A 14,471-nucleotide genomic window follows, 5' to 3' on the forward strand; every position below is an offset into this window, starting at 1 on the left:
ANATATATATATATATATATATATATATATATATATATATATATATATATATATATATATATGCATGATTTGAGCTTACGTGAATTTGTTACAACTACAACGCTAATATTTGTATGTCCCTGAATGGGTTATTTCATCTGCCGTAGAAGTGATAAACGAGCTGTTGCAACCTGACGCATTGAAACTATGGTCTTATAATTGGTTTGAGATAAAAGCGCTTTCAGCTACTCTTAACACATGGTATGGCGTGCTTACGTTGGAGACCAAATCGGTCGGAGCCACGGCAGCCATAGTGAGCTCTTGTAAAGCGGAAAGTATTCCCAATCGATGCAGATTATGCTAAATTCGCTCAAATACAGCCGTGAACATCGAATTGTCGTTTTGTATCTTTTGTAAATCTCCAATAAGTTTATATTCTCCAAACAGAGCTACATGTATGGCATATATATGTATATTGCTAGAAAAGATCGTATGTGCATAAATATGTATGATGTATACAGTATAGTTCCTCGAGAAGAGTAGGTTCAGATTGAAATGATAAGGATCCGTGCGAAACTACGTCATGGTATATTTTGGAAAAACCTTAAAAAGTGAACATCCGACTGATTTTTTTATTAACCTCACTATGTTTACCGTTAAAACGCAAAAGTGTTTACGTTAAAAGTTTATCCTAAATATAGTCCTATGGGTTTACAAATAGGAACATTTTTTGAAGCGGCATAACTGTCTCGAATTGTCCTATATTTCACTTTCTTTCAACGTATTGAGCTTAAGTCACGAGTCATCAAATTTTGGCGGCGTACATAAGCGTCCGCAGTAGGACACCCACACTAAATAAATAATTACAGCGAGAGGCCGAGAGCACACCTCCACACAGGCTTATATCAGGATAAGTCCTTATCTATGTATATCAATGCTCTGGTAGCACCATATGATACGTATCAGCATGTTTGCATGCAATATGCGAAGCGACTTATATCACATATCTTCGCGACAATTGGTCCGGCGTACTGGGTCATTGTTCACACGAGCTGACTATGTTCAAAATATACGATGCCGTGCCCCTATAGTGCGAGGGTGCGCGTCTGGGGAGTTGCTAGGCAACAGTTGTGTGCCAGTTCGCTGCCGCTCTACTATATTAACAGTTCGAACTTTCCGACTACCTTCCACAAACCACACATATCATATATCAGGCACCAATAGATTTCGGTTCTTATGCACTGATTCGTCACATACCAGAGTGACTCAACAACACGGTGATGTAAGTTCAATGCAAACAGCACACCCGCATGAATTCTCTCCAGAATATCAGCAACCGATACAGACAAGTTCCAATGTAAGTGATAGCGTAAGTCTTGCGAGAAATAGTGACAATAATCGTGCCAAGGAGAGTTTGTATCCAGCTGTCAACCCTGGTATTAAAAAGCACGTGCAAAAGAAGCAGAATCCGTTTTCACAAAGAGCCATAAAACACGCACAGAAATTGCCACAGATGGTTCGCCGCGCAGCGCGGAAAGGAGACTACAGTGATGTCGTACATCGAATAGATATGCTTCTCAGCAGCAGTGAATTGACCTCAAAGGAGGCATCGTACGCTATCAACACATTCAAAACTATACATCAGCCGGATAAGTGCATTGAGGTATTGGAGTATCTGAAGCGGTCGCAGCTGGTCACCACCGCTGTGCACTACAATCCAGCTATCGTATGTTTGGAGAAAACCGGAGATTTCGAAGGCGCGTATAAGTTGTACAAGGAGATGGCCGATGTCGGTGTTAGCAGGAATCTGATTACATACAATACCATGATGGCTGCGTTTGCGCAACAACGACGATGGGACGATGTTAGGGCCGTACAAGCAAGCATGGAACTAGACAGAATACCCGGGGATCATTTTACGCTGAATATCCTAGCGGGCACAGCTGCTGAGATAGTACGAGAGGTGTCGGCAAGCAGATCTCAGCATGCCACGTCTACGCAAACCAATGATCACAAACTTGTATCACGAGCTGAGAAACTTGCAGTGCAATCTCAGGATGAGAACGTTACATCACACATGGAAATACCCCTACCTGAGCTGGTGAGTGGCAAAATTGCCACATCTTCACACGTGTACGGCACCATGCTGGCTGAGTATGACAGGGCGGGAGAGTGGGCCAAGGTGATCGAAGTAGTCACAGAGATGCGAAGTAAAAGCATACGGTTCAACGGGATTGCGTGCCAAAGCGCCATCTCCGCGTACGCTCAGTCGGGCATGCGAAAAGATGCGCTGTCTATGGTGAAGAAGATGCACATCTACGGCTACAGCTGTAGTGCTGCTGTGTACAATAGAGTCCTGCAGACGTGCGATACGGACGGTGCATGGCGTCAAGGGTTGACTGTGCTACAAGAGATGCACAAACGGGGTGTCTCTCCTGATCTGCTCTCATACACGCATGCTATTAATGCTTGTGATAAGAAGGGAATGGGAGAGCCAGCGATCGCACTACTTCAAGAGATGTCAGCGCGGGGTGTTCGGCCCGATCAAAGTATCTACTATAGTGTCATCTCTGCTTGTAGTAAAGGTGAAGACTGGATGACCATCGCAAATCTGATGCAGCAAATGTCTGAGCTTGGCTTTATATATAACGCAGCCACCTATGCCAATGCGATACGAGTGTTCTCGACAGCTGGGCGGTCGGTGGAAGCCTATGACATGCTGCTACAAGCAGTGGCCCAGGGGGTGAAAGGGAAGCAAAGTATGTACATAGATGTGCTCAGTGTATGTGATAGAGATGGGAAATGGAAAGAATCATTGGATGTACTACGGAAGATGCAGTCCAAGAGTGTACCGTGCGATGATGAAGCGTATGGTATGACAATATCCGCCTGCGCACAGAATGGCAAGTTAGAGGAAGCGATGGCACTCCTGCGACAAATGCAGGAAGCAATCAGGCCAATGGAACTTGGGGCTGAGAAGGCAACATATGTCTACACCTCGATTATACTGGCGTGTAGGAAGAAACGAGATTATCAGCAAATGTTTGATATTACAGCAGAGATGGCGGATCTGAAGATTCCGTTCACGGTGCTTACATACGACCATTTGATTTCCGCGTATGCCGAGGGTGGCTACTGGAAGGAAGCGAAGCAGTTGTTGAGTGTGATGAGCACACTCGGGAAACCCTCAAGCACAACGCTTTACGAGTCCTTGATCACCGAGTATGATGGCGACGACAGCGTATGCAACGAAATAGATGAGCTCTACGACGATATGGTAATGAATACACCCGGAATGAACAATATCTGGACGCAGCTGAAGGACAATGGCGCGCTCGACATGCACGGTCACACAATCGGTATGGCCCGACCTGCTGTGCGGCGGCTGTTACGACTGCTACGAGACCAGCGGAGTGGAATAAGGTATTCTATGGGGTTCTTGGACATTGACTTCAAATGCATCGACCTGGGTGAGGACGGGCCAACCAGTCAGGAGCTTAAAACCAGGGTGCAAGAACAACTGGCGCAGCTAGAGCCAGAGGTAAGCACATCTACAGTGGTGACGGACGAGGGTCATTTAGAGCTGTATGTTGATTCGTTGTCGCACTGGCTGGACGCTAATCATATATTGGCGGAAGACAGCACCCTGCTGCCAGACGCCCGTGAAATGTTCGAGGACCTCGAGGCGGAGGGGCTGAATCGCAGTTTAGAATGCTACGAGACGCTTTTCATCAGTCGGAAGAATACTCGCGAGTATGCCGATAAGCTGTACGATAATATGGTGGCGAACCTGCCAGAGATGGCCGGTCGGTGGCGGTCACTGTTGCAGACAGGCAGGATTGACTTGCGCGATCATTCACGGGCCCTCGCCCAGCCGGCTGTGAGGAGGCTTCTACGAGTGTTCCAGGAAGTGCGGAAGGGAGTCAGGGACACGGACGAGATCAAGGATAGCGGGTTCAGGCATATAGCGTTGGGTAGGCACGATTTGAAAAGTCAACGCATTGTGGAGAGGTTACAAAAGGATCTGGCCGGTCTCACGCCGTCTATTGAGACCCATTCGACGACGACGGACGATGGTGTCTTATTGATGCACTTCGACAATTTACTACAGTGGCTAGAAGCCAATGAAATCACTGAACCGATAATATAGGGGTGGCACGGCGTCGTAATATACATATAAGTGATACGCAGATATGGGTCTTCTTTTGAGAGTTGCTCGGTTGGAAATAGATTGGCGCAGGCCAGAATCCAAAGTTTCATTTATAGTATAGTCTTCGGTATGGCACACGCATTCGTACATAACATATAAGGAGTGGTCAAATATCTCGCACGATAATCCACGTTGTACCTGCACTTAATGCCGCACTTATATCTTTTTTTGTTGTCATATATGTAGCTACACTTATGAGCCCAGCTGTCTTGAACTCTTAGTGAGGCTGTACACTCATAACAAACCCATTTCCAAAACCCGCTTTATCAGATTGGCAAGCATGGAAGACTGTATTCAGTGCCGTCCAGAATAACGCAAATAATCGTTAAATTCTGCTAAAGTCGAAGGTGTTATTAGTTGCGGCGGGGAGCAATGCGATTATTTAATAGATCAACACTCACATATTGCGTCTCAATTACCACAATCGTCAAGAATGGCCATAATTTTCTGAAGAAAGAGACTGTGAAATCCCGTCGGGGGGGGGGGGGGGGAGGAATTATATTCTCCTCCTCGGATATGGTGATAAGTAAAATGGAGTACATACATAAAATAATAGATTCCAGTCTAAACTCTTGGGAGTATGGTGTAGGTGAGATTTTGAGTTTATTAGTGCGCCGGTTGAGAAGCATACAGCAAGGTGTGAAACAGCTGATACACCCTATATCCCGTAGGCAGTTCATAACTCTTAATGCAGCACTCGAAATGGGCCTCAGGCTTAATCAGCGATAGATTGGCCAGACAGGCTGTCACATCCTTGTCGTTGTCGATGCACAGGAAGTCTTTCTGTGGTTGTTGTGGCAATGAGAGTTCGATACGTAATCAGTGTGTTTGTCTCGTACACGCTAGTATGCATCAAATAATTGTATAATAGAGAAACGTAATAGCAGGGTATGTGCTACAGGACTTACTGCTTCTTGGCCTGTAACGAGGACCTTCAGCGAGCCGGTGACATCTCTCACTTCGATCTCAAATAAAACACTTAGTATCGTTGAGTTGCCGCATGACAAGCACTTGAGGGTTTCCGAGACTTGGGGGGTAGGCGTGTAACTGTGAGATTGCATGTAATCAGTAAGGACTTGAGATAGAGACAACTGTCATACTTCTGCGAGAAGAGTCAATTTTTACTGGGCTCACCCATTCTTACCGCGTCGATATATATATATATATATATATATATATATATTATATATACTATATATATATACGCACCACAACAACAACACACACACACACACACACACACAACAAACAATATATATATATATATATATATATATATAAACAAATCGATATCGACAAAATACCAACATATAAACAACAAATCGATATTGACCAGCTTGTTGAGACATAAATGCAGGCAACAGCAGTGCAGCTTCGAGCGTGCAAGCTCAGGATAAGTACCAAGCGCGTACACTATCGATGTTTGAGTACTAGAATCCACAGAAGTCTTGTGGTGCATGCAAGGTCAATGTGATATGAAGAAATAGCGCAGTGAACTACCTACCTTTTACTACAGGCAGGACAGATCCGATGCCAGCTGCGAATGCCGTCGTGGGTGACAGACTGCACTAATCCCTTGATCTTGTACTTGCTTGTCGCCTGTAATGGAAGTGAGCAGAATCTGAACACTCTAGATACATCTGACCTTCAACTCGTGCAGGCTGTACATCTAGTAGTCGTGAGTTGTTCCAGTCTAGTAGTCGTGAGGTGTTCCAGTAAATCCCATCAACCAAGGTATATTCAGTCCCATCAACCAAGAATCTGAACATTGTGCACGACTTTTAGGCGAGACAAAATGTATCTTGCGGTGTGGGCCAACTATTTGGGTGCAACAACTACCACAAGAACTTATTATGACGATGCTATATTCTAGCTGCTGGTCAACGGTCTGCAAAATAGTAGAGGTAACTACTTGCAAAATGACAGTCCGGTTGTAACAAAATCTCTCAAATTTCCAACCATATATTTCACCAGCTATTAATACACATCATGCGAAAGAAGGATAACTATAGCCATTTGTTCTCAGCTAAGGACCCAGCAATACCTAGTGGAATACACAAAGCGCATGTGTGAAAGTATGGGCAGGCTTTGTGTTTTTTTTCTCCGGATTGAAGTATACTATCACACCATGCATGTCGTCATCCCCAATATACACACATTTCTCCTATCATTAGTATTGAAGCCGGACGGGCAATAACCTACGTTGCACCATCCCTTTCACCCACCCCAACCCCTTGTTGATCGAACAATTCACATATCTTTACTTACTATCAGTTTGCAATAAGCCACATTGCAGCATGAGTATGACTGCCACATTCAAACATCACATACACTCTCACAGGCCTTGACATCTCGGATGGGTGTGTAGCACTTCTCTTCAAATCCTGTAGCGGCAACAGCGGACAATGAATCGATGCCAATCAAAGGGTAGAGATTTAGGGTAGACGGAATAAAATCTCATATGCAACAACAAGCAGATCGAACAGGAAATGTATTTGCTAAAAGTACAGAAATGTTTTAGCACGACGTGTCGGCGGCACCCAAAACACATGAAGATAGTATTACGGACAACACAAAACTGCGTAATTCACTGAAACATTTTTCCCACACGGACCAGGTTTTGACAGAAAGGAATACACGGATGTTGGGCAATAGATTAAGTCAGGTTGCGCTTACCTGCACAAGATACCGCTGGGTCATCAGGAATTCCAGGGAACTGTATGTTCCCATCCAGAATTTTCCTGTGATGAATAAGCATATTGCATACATGCCGTCGTGTCAATGTGCATCTAGAACTCGCCCCGAAGTGAACAAAGGCAGGGATGGCAGCGTGTCTGACTCGACCACAGCAAGGCATTTATTCGAAAACAGTACACAAGAAGATGTAGTATGCAGCTTCGCCTGCCAAATAACAGTTCAATATTGCTAAGCATGATAGACCATACCTTTTGATGGGCAGCACGCACGGATGGGTCTCACTCAATTTGAATAATTGGATACCTGGGCGATCGTTCACAGTGATTCTATATCTAGAGGTAGTCCAGAGTGGCGCACGAACACGCATAAGTAGAAATCCAAAAGAATATGTCTATATAAAATAGTCACAGATAAATTGCTTTGGTGAAAGGTTGACGGCGTAGACGACCCCTGTCACTGTCGCTGACCATCAAGTGATTGGTTTATGATCTCCTTCAGACCTTTTGAGGTCGTCTGCTGCACTATTGAATATAGCAGCTATAAATGTTACGTAAAAGCTGTGTGAATATATGCCGACAGGGTAGCAAGATGACCTCGCAGCAGGCCACCGTTGGTCTGTGCACGTTCGTATCGCTACTTGCCCTACGACGCAATTGTGGGCAACTACGTACCCTGCGAAGTATGTGTATGTAACTATTTACCCTACCAAGTATGTGTATGTAACTACATACCCTACCAAGTATGCACGATATCCAGAATAGACTCGCACATTTGGAATGAATACAATCAGCGCAGAAAGCAGATGCAACAGTAGGGACACTGCGCCCGAGAAGAGAATAGCATCCCTACAAGGCGTTAAGAAAGCACCGCGTGTCCATACCTTGACTTGGACTCCTGGTATGTTATATTACCGCCCACGATTACGGCCCAATCCCCAGACTTGAATGCTTTGGCCACGGTCATGTGCGCATGGAAGGCCGCAACGTGGACAATCTTGTTATGCTTTGGATTCAGCCCCGAATGGGCAAAGGAGGTGCCGTCCCATGCAAAGAAGTTCGCGACGAAATCCTTCGGTTTCATGGGCAAACGAGGTGGATGTACAATCTGGAAATCCGCAAGCATACCTACTTAATACTACTATTCAATGAGATGCACATCTGTGCAAAAGAATCGCAAGCATACCTACTTAATACTACTATTCAATGAGAAGCACATCTGTGCAAAAATATCGCAAGCACACCTACTTAATACTACTATTCAATGAGAAGCACATCTGTGCAAAAGGTTCATCCATGCTGAGGTGTGAGACGCATAGCACCTTTGTGATTGTACCTTTGAGTGATAGTTTTAACGGGAGTGGCGACATGCACTTAGGAGAGAAACATAACACAACTCTCAGTGCAATATGAGGCTGTCGTGTTCGGAATTATACAGATGCAAAAGAACACACCAACCGTCTGGACGATTGAACTAGTTACGGTTACGTCTTTAAAACTCCAAATTCCGCAGTAGATGGGCTCAGGACTTGTAACCACACAGAAAGGAAGCACTCACTGACCTGTACGATCAAGCTAGCTACGGTGTCATGCCTAAGACTGCGGATTTCCGAAGTACGTGTTGGTATCAGATGCGCTGTGTGCTGTGACTGGTCGTCGCCTGCTGAGCCGCCACCGGCAGACGGCACAGACGGCGGACTGATTTTGTGGAACATCACGACCAATTCCCTCACTCTCTGATTGTCAAAGTCTGTGAAGTTTGCAGTCAAGCCTGGAGAATGCTTGGGTCTTGCACCACAGTACTTGGGCACATCATGTACAGTGCCTGCCTCAGTATTCAAATGATGAGCGGAGAGATACATATTACAGTATGAAATTTACGGCAGAAGAGGTGCATGTACGCACGAATGATTGAATATGATTATGGGTATGAACATGCACAAATCTTGGCTGACACGCGAAGCAGAGGCGATGGTGTACCTTCCAACTATGAAGTTGTGGAGCATGACGCAGAAATGACAGCTTATAATACTCAGCTGTAAATGAAAGTATATAGACACGTGATTCAGAATGTACTGACATCCTTTTATAGACATAATTCAGAATGTACTGACATCCTTTTTTCTGTCGCATTTCATGCAAATTCGAACTCATCCTTCAATCATAAGCAGGGTACACCACTCTTAACACAAACCGCTGCCATCCTCAGAAGAACTTAATTATCAAAGTACGTCGTGATACATAAGTCACAGTACGCATGCGGTGTAAGCGATGCGCGGGAACAATAGAGAGAGCGAGAAAAGAGCTGGTTTTAACACGTGCATAAAAGCTTCTAAAGCAGGACATTTCTGACCCATTATCCTACTGGGTTGTGCTCTGCGATCGAATACTAAGTCGTGTGTTACGTACCCGACGCGCCAAATGCAATCGGCCTCGTAGGCATGGGGAAGTAAACCCACTGGAACGCCTTGCCGGACTTCTTCAGTTGCGGTTTGCCGTTGTACAGATCTATTTGCGCACGGTGGAACCGAATTACATCACCAACCTGTTAGAATGAAAGCGTCTACAGGAGTTGAGCACACGTGATGGCGGTTGGCACCGATGGGGAGTGGTATTGGTGTACAATGGAACCCAAGGAGTTTGATTGAGGACGGATCGATTGTCCAAGCAATGATGATACTGCACGCAAAGCCAGCAGAATGACAAGAAAGGGCAAAGTTTGGGCACAACATAAAAGCGATTGGGACAGAACGGTCTCAACCGAAGGCCGTGTACCAACCAAGATGCAAGTGGTCAAACTGATACTCGAGGTTTTTCCCTTCATAGACATCGCCGACAATGAAGTAGCAAGCACTTGTTCACATACAGAGGTATGCATGCTTGTCCACTATCGATTCGCGGACACATCGACACATTTAGAACATTCGCCGATATCCACTGGGTCCCTGTCATCGCCGAGCGTAAATCCTCTACTTCCCAGAACAATCTCATGACAATTAAACGAAACTCTTTCCATCATCAAAGCGACTGTAGGGATTCGTTGAATTAGCACACGCACACATCTTTCGATAATTCACACTGTCACTGAATGCAACCATAGCACTTTCCATTGCCACGCATATCCCTGCACTCCACCACGTACGCACCTTCAAGCCATCGCCAGGCATTGCTGCTCTCTGCTTAAAAAACAGCATCACCTTCAGCGCGGCATTGTCCCACATGGCCTGTCTCACTGTCTCATCCACCACCGACAGTTGTCGGTAGAACTCACCCGTACTGGATGTCTGACAGCTTCCAACCCACGACACAACCCCATACACATTCAACTCGCGCGCTTTGGGAGGCAGTTGAGCCAGAGGCATCCGCATGATCTCGTCTATTGTGTGATATCGTTTCCGCGGTGCGTGTGAGGGATTGGTGATGGGCGTCTGATCGGCATTGGTACTAGACGCCGACTTTGAAGTTGTGTGTGTTTGTGCAGGACCTGTCCTTGGCAGTTGATTGAGAGGCGTATTTAGTATTGGATTGGGATTTGTGCGTGGTGATTGTCGCGTATTAGCAGTCGTTGTTCGACTGGGAATGCTGTTTGGTATTTTGTTAGTATTTGTGTGGTGTGCTTGGCTGGTATTCGTATTTGTTGTACGGCTGTGGTTAGCATTTGGCGTCGAACATAAACCTGAGTGTGGTGGTTGTCTGGCGTCAGTAGTTGTTCTCTGACTGGAGTTGGTGTTCGGCATTAAACCGATTTTAGTGTGCTGTGTCCGGGTAGGACTGGCACGCACCCCCGGCCCAGTCTTATCTGTATCCGTTTCAGTACGCAAACGTTTTGCCCGGTCGTTGTATGTTGCACTCTCAGTCGGCCGATTGCGCGACCTGCTTTCACTGTGTTGCGTAGTGATAGCATCGGCTTCGCATGTGGCTCCACTATTAGCACTCGCGTGTTGGTGGCTCGCTGTAACGAATTCTTTCCTCGTGTCGTCGTGTGCACACCCTGTATCAAGGTCTATGCTGTCAACATCGATGTGCGTGGTGCGCGGAATAACGATTATGCCGCCGGTGTCGAGTGGACTACAGTCCGTATTAACGGGTCTGTCACCTGTATGTACGTTTACCCTGTCCACATCCACGTGCGCATTATCGGTATCTACACGGTCTTTGCTTGAACCGAGCTCTGTATTGCTGTTATGCACTGTTCCGCTGCCCGAGTCTGGGCTGTCGGTTTCAACGTACACGCTATGTGCATCTTCGAGTCTGCTGTTTGCATCAGCGCATGTCTCGTCTATATCGATGTTCTTGGTGCTTGCACTAACATGTTTGTCGTCTGTGCTGGCGTGCCTGCTGCCCGTAGCCTCGTGTGTGTTGTCATCATCACCCCGTGTGTTGTATGTGACACCGTGACCCTTACCAGCTCTATCATGTGCGCCTGCAGGCTCTGTCTCGGAATGATGACGTACAGGCTGTGGCAGCGAATACGAAGACGTCAACGGCTGTGGGCGTGCTGCGTGTATCCCACTCTCACCTAAACTATCTGTCCCTGCACTGGAATGAAGTTCGGTACTACTTGGGTTCAACGGTACGGTAGGCTGTGCATGTGAATCTGTGGCGATTGTGCTCATAATGGCGGGGCTGGAGGTGGTAGAGCGCAGGGGATGGCCGCTGATTATGTGCACCGACGTGCCTCGCTCAACTGCCGTTTCTACCTGTGGCATCAGATGGAGGGGAATGCATCGGTCAGATGCTGAAGTATATGCTACACATTCCTACAAGAAATAGAGTGGTTGTGCATGATGTTTCATGGCCACCTAAAACTTGAACACGATATTAGGTCCAAGGCTGGTCGCAAGACTAAACACAGAAATAGAATTCGTGAATATTCTAATAGAGATCTTTAGCAATGATGGTTTCGGATGTGAGAGTTGAAGGAATAATCATGTATTCTTCGTTTACACCGGTTGTTTAATCTGTCAAGGAGGTGAAAGTAAGGTTCAATGCTGGTGCAAGAGTATAAAATCATTGCGCCATATACTTCTCTTGTACACTTGCTATGGATATTTGGAGGACAGTTCAGGAGTATTTATCACTGCAGGTGCGCATTTACTTTCCAAAGATTACATGAACGCATACCTGAATGTGATAGTTACCTGAATGTGATAGTATTGAATGTGATAGTACCTGAATGTGATAGTTACCTGATTGTGATAGTATTGAATGTGATAGTACTTGAATGTGATAGTTACCTGATTGTGATAGTATTGAATGTGATAGCACCTGAATGTGATAGCACCTGAATGTGACAGAAACCGTAATAATCGAGTCCAACCCGGATACATATACGTTAAGAACGTTTGAAGATAGGGTGAGTTACTCCAATCTTAGCAGGCAATAAAGCCACTAATTGATCTTAATCGCTTACAACTTGACTAAACGCTTTACATTTTAGCATTTCAGGCGCATGACTCATACGTTTGCCTTTGCTTAGCAGCCATATAAAACTGCTTCAATATACACATTCATATCGATTGTACAATCATCATACTGTATGCATGCATTTTCGCAAGAAGCATCGGCTTCATACAACCGTGTTTCGTTTAGTTAAAACACTGATGGTCGTTCGAGTGAACAAAGTAAGATATCACAGTGATGGTCGTTCGAGTGAACAAAGTAAAAGATATCACAGATATGCTCCTCTGCAAATACTAAAAAAACAGCTGCTAAGGATATACTTAACTGATGTCTGAATCTCGGGATAAATACAATACGAGCGGTTACAGTACTGTACACAGAAGACACGTCTTGAACACATCACCAATACCTTAATTTGAGTCGCAAGGGGGGCTATGACCGGCTGACCAGCGAGTTTGTTGGACACTCGGATACCTCGGATTGTCAGCACATCGTGCCTCTGAATGGTGTTGAGCAGGTCCTTCACTTGCCTATGTCCCTCAGTTGTCGTACATAGCGGGTCTTGTTGAGTGTGGGGTCCCGCATTGTTAAGCAAATCCATCTCTTCCTTGGAGAGCTTGAAGTCAGCCATAACGAACAAACCACGGTCGTGCGCAAAGTACACATTGGCGTTAGGCCCAGACACATCCTGCAGTTCGTATCTAAGCCTGTGATTCGTGACAATGCGCGAAAGCACACGGCCCTTGAAGCAGCCATGGGATATGGTGTCACCTTTTGACAATTTTGAAAGGTCTAACGATGACACGGTATGATAGGTATTGGACGTCATGATGGTTCCCTATCTCTAACTGTACTCTACAGTTGTGCACTACTGGAGATGTGTCCCAGCGAAATAGCGTTTCGCAATGTGTTTCGATGGTCTTCGTTGTATGCATATGAACACCACTAAGGCAGGGCTATGATATCATCGTGTGTGTATTCACTTCTTCGGTATCGTTCTTCACGGAAAGTGCAAGCATCGAAACTACATCATATAGTTGTGAAGTAAGCGAAAGTGTCTTTCTTTGATCTCACTCAGGTAAAAGATATTTGTACATACAATAACTTGTGCATATGAATGGATCGATATCTGCGCGCCATCCTATATACAATCTGGCGGGCTTTCCCAGTAATTTCCAGGGGTTTAAGTCATATTTTAGGACACTTAGGTTATATTTCCAGAGTTTAGGGTTGTATTTTCAGGGATTTTAGGAGGCCATGGCCTGTGGGAGGGTGGGGTCTTGCGTTCGCACACTTACACATAAGCACATAAGGAGAAGGACATTTATTCTTATAGACGTCTCAGCAAGCTGGTCGATGTCGATTTGTCGTTTATTTGTTGGTATTTCATATAGCTGCAAGTACGTATGCTCTCCACTGTAACATCATATCTCACAATTACACACCTACCCCTCAAGTCGCGGAAACTATAAAGTACTTGTATTGCGGAAACGCAACGGTACCCAGGTTCTATCTGAGATCGACCTGAGTGATATCAACGGATTGTTAAAATGAATCGTTACTGACCGACAAACAGACACACAGATCTTCACGTACGTACATACTTACTTACGTGCGGATACTATAATTGGTACTTTCCACTCTGAAATTGTAGCGTACTCAATAGGGAGCGAATACTTGTTGTGCGCATCGCGACCAGCCGTAAGAGACTCTTTTCTCTGCTACTACTTGTCTATCAAATAGAGGTTCCATGCGTGTTAGTGTGAGTGGGGAAAACATACCCACACATTGAACTCACGGCCCCATAAGAACATAGCAGCCTATCTAGCCAATCTATCTCTGATTAAGCAGGCCTGGGACCCACTTGTTCGAAAGCAGAGTTATGAGCTATGAATTGGTTATGGAATGTAGAAAGTTATTACGTACCTTGCTGCACGCTTCTCAATCGGCCATATGAAACTCAAAAATCACAAGCACCGTTACTGCCTCTTTCGAAAAATAATAAAACATGTATATATATATAAATCTGTAGCAAAAAAAATGATGATTTGATGCGAGATTCACGAATCACAACACTTCTACTGATCTCTCTCTTTCTCCCATCACTCTCCCTCACTCTCTCTCTCTCTCGTCTTTCCCTCTCTCTCGTCTTACCTCTCTCTCTCTCTCTCTCCTAGTATGTATAT

General features: G+C 45.3%; 3 protein-coding genes across 3 annotated transcripts in view; 1 reads left to right on the plus strand and 2 right to left on the minus strand.

Moving 5' to 3' along the window:
• Positions 1 to 520, minus strand: part of SARC_08558 (hypothetical protein) — a 6,061-nt gene extending 5,541 nt beyond the window's left edge. Inside the window, exon 1 of the mRNA XM_014297459.1 lies at positions 256 to 520. Coding sequence (XP_014152934.1) covers positions 256 to 291 — 36 coding nt within the window. The 5' untranslated portion in view covers positions 292 to 520. The remainder of the gene's footprint in view (positions 1 to 255) is intronic.
• A 700-nt stretch (positions 521 to 1,220) lies between these two features.
• SARC_08559 (hypothetical protein) lies at positions 1,221 to 4,436 on the plus strand. Its single transcript, XM_014297460.1, has one exon. The coding sequence runs from the start codon at positions 1,271 to 1,273 to the stop codon at positions 4,127 to 4,129; it is 2,859 nt and encodes a 952-aa protein (XP_014152935.1). The 5' UTR covers positions 1,221 to 1,270; the 3' UTR covers positions 4,130 to 4,436.
• Positions 4,437 to 4,778: 342 nt separating this feature from the next.
• Positions 4,779 to 13,195, minus strand: SARC_08560 (hypothetical protein). Its single transcript, XM_014297461.1, has 11 exons — positions 12,695 to 13,195; positions 10,029 to 11,582; positions 9,292 to 9,427; positions 8,445 to 8,707; positions 7,767 to 7,990; positions 7,135 to 7,218; positions 6,866 to 6,930; positions 6,521 to 6,573; positions 5,694 to 5,788; positions 5,098 to 5,236; positions 4,779 to 4,972 (listed from the first exon to the last, which is right to left on the minus strand). Exons 1-11 carry the CDS (start codon positions 13,112 to 13,114, stop codon positions 4,796 to 4,798), a joined length of 3,210 nt encoding a protein of 1,069 aa, XP_014152936.1. The 5' UTR covers positions 13,115 to 13,195; the 3' UTR covers positions 4,779 to 4,795.
• Positions 13,196 to 14,471: the final 1,276 nt, after the last annotated feature.

Source organism: Sphaeroforma arctica (assembly GCF_001186125.1).
Source record: "Sphaeroforma arctica JP610 unplaced genomic scaffold supercont1.782, whole genome shotgun sequence".
Taxonomy (NCBI): Eukaryota; class Ichthyosporea; order Ichthyophonida; genus Sphaeroforma; species Sphaeroforma arctica.

Coding starts and splice junctions, on each gene's coding strand:
- SARC_08559 (XM_014297460.1), top strand. CDS start 1,271: ATGCAAACAGCACACCCGCATGAATTCTCTCCAGAATATCAGCAACCG.
- SARC_08560 (XM_014297461.1), bottom strand. CDS start 13,114: ATGACGTCCAATACCTATCATACCGTGTCATCGTTAGACCTTTCAAAA. Junction 7,219..7,766: donor TACCAGGAGTCCAAGTCAAG/GTATGGACACGC, acceptor GACTACCTCTAG/ATATAGAATCACTGTGAACG. Junction 6,931..7,134: donor TGCGTGCTGCCCATCAAAAG/GTATGGTCTATC, acceptor TATTCATCACAG/GAAAATTCTGGATGGGAACA.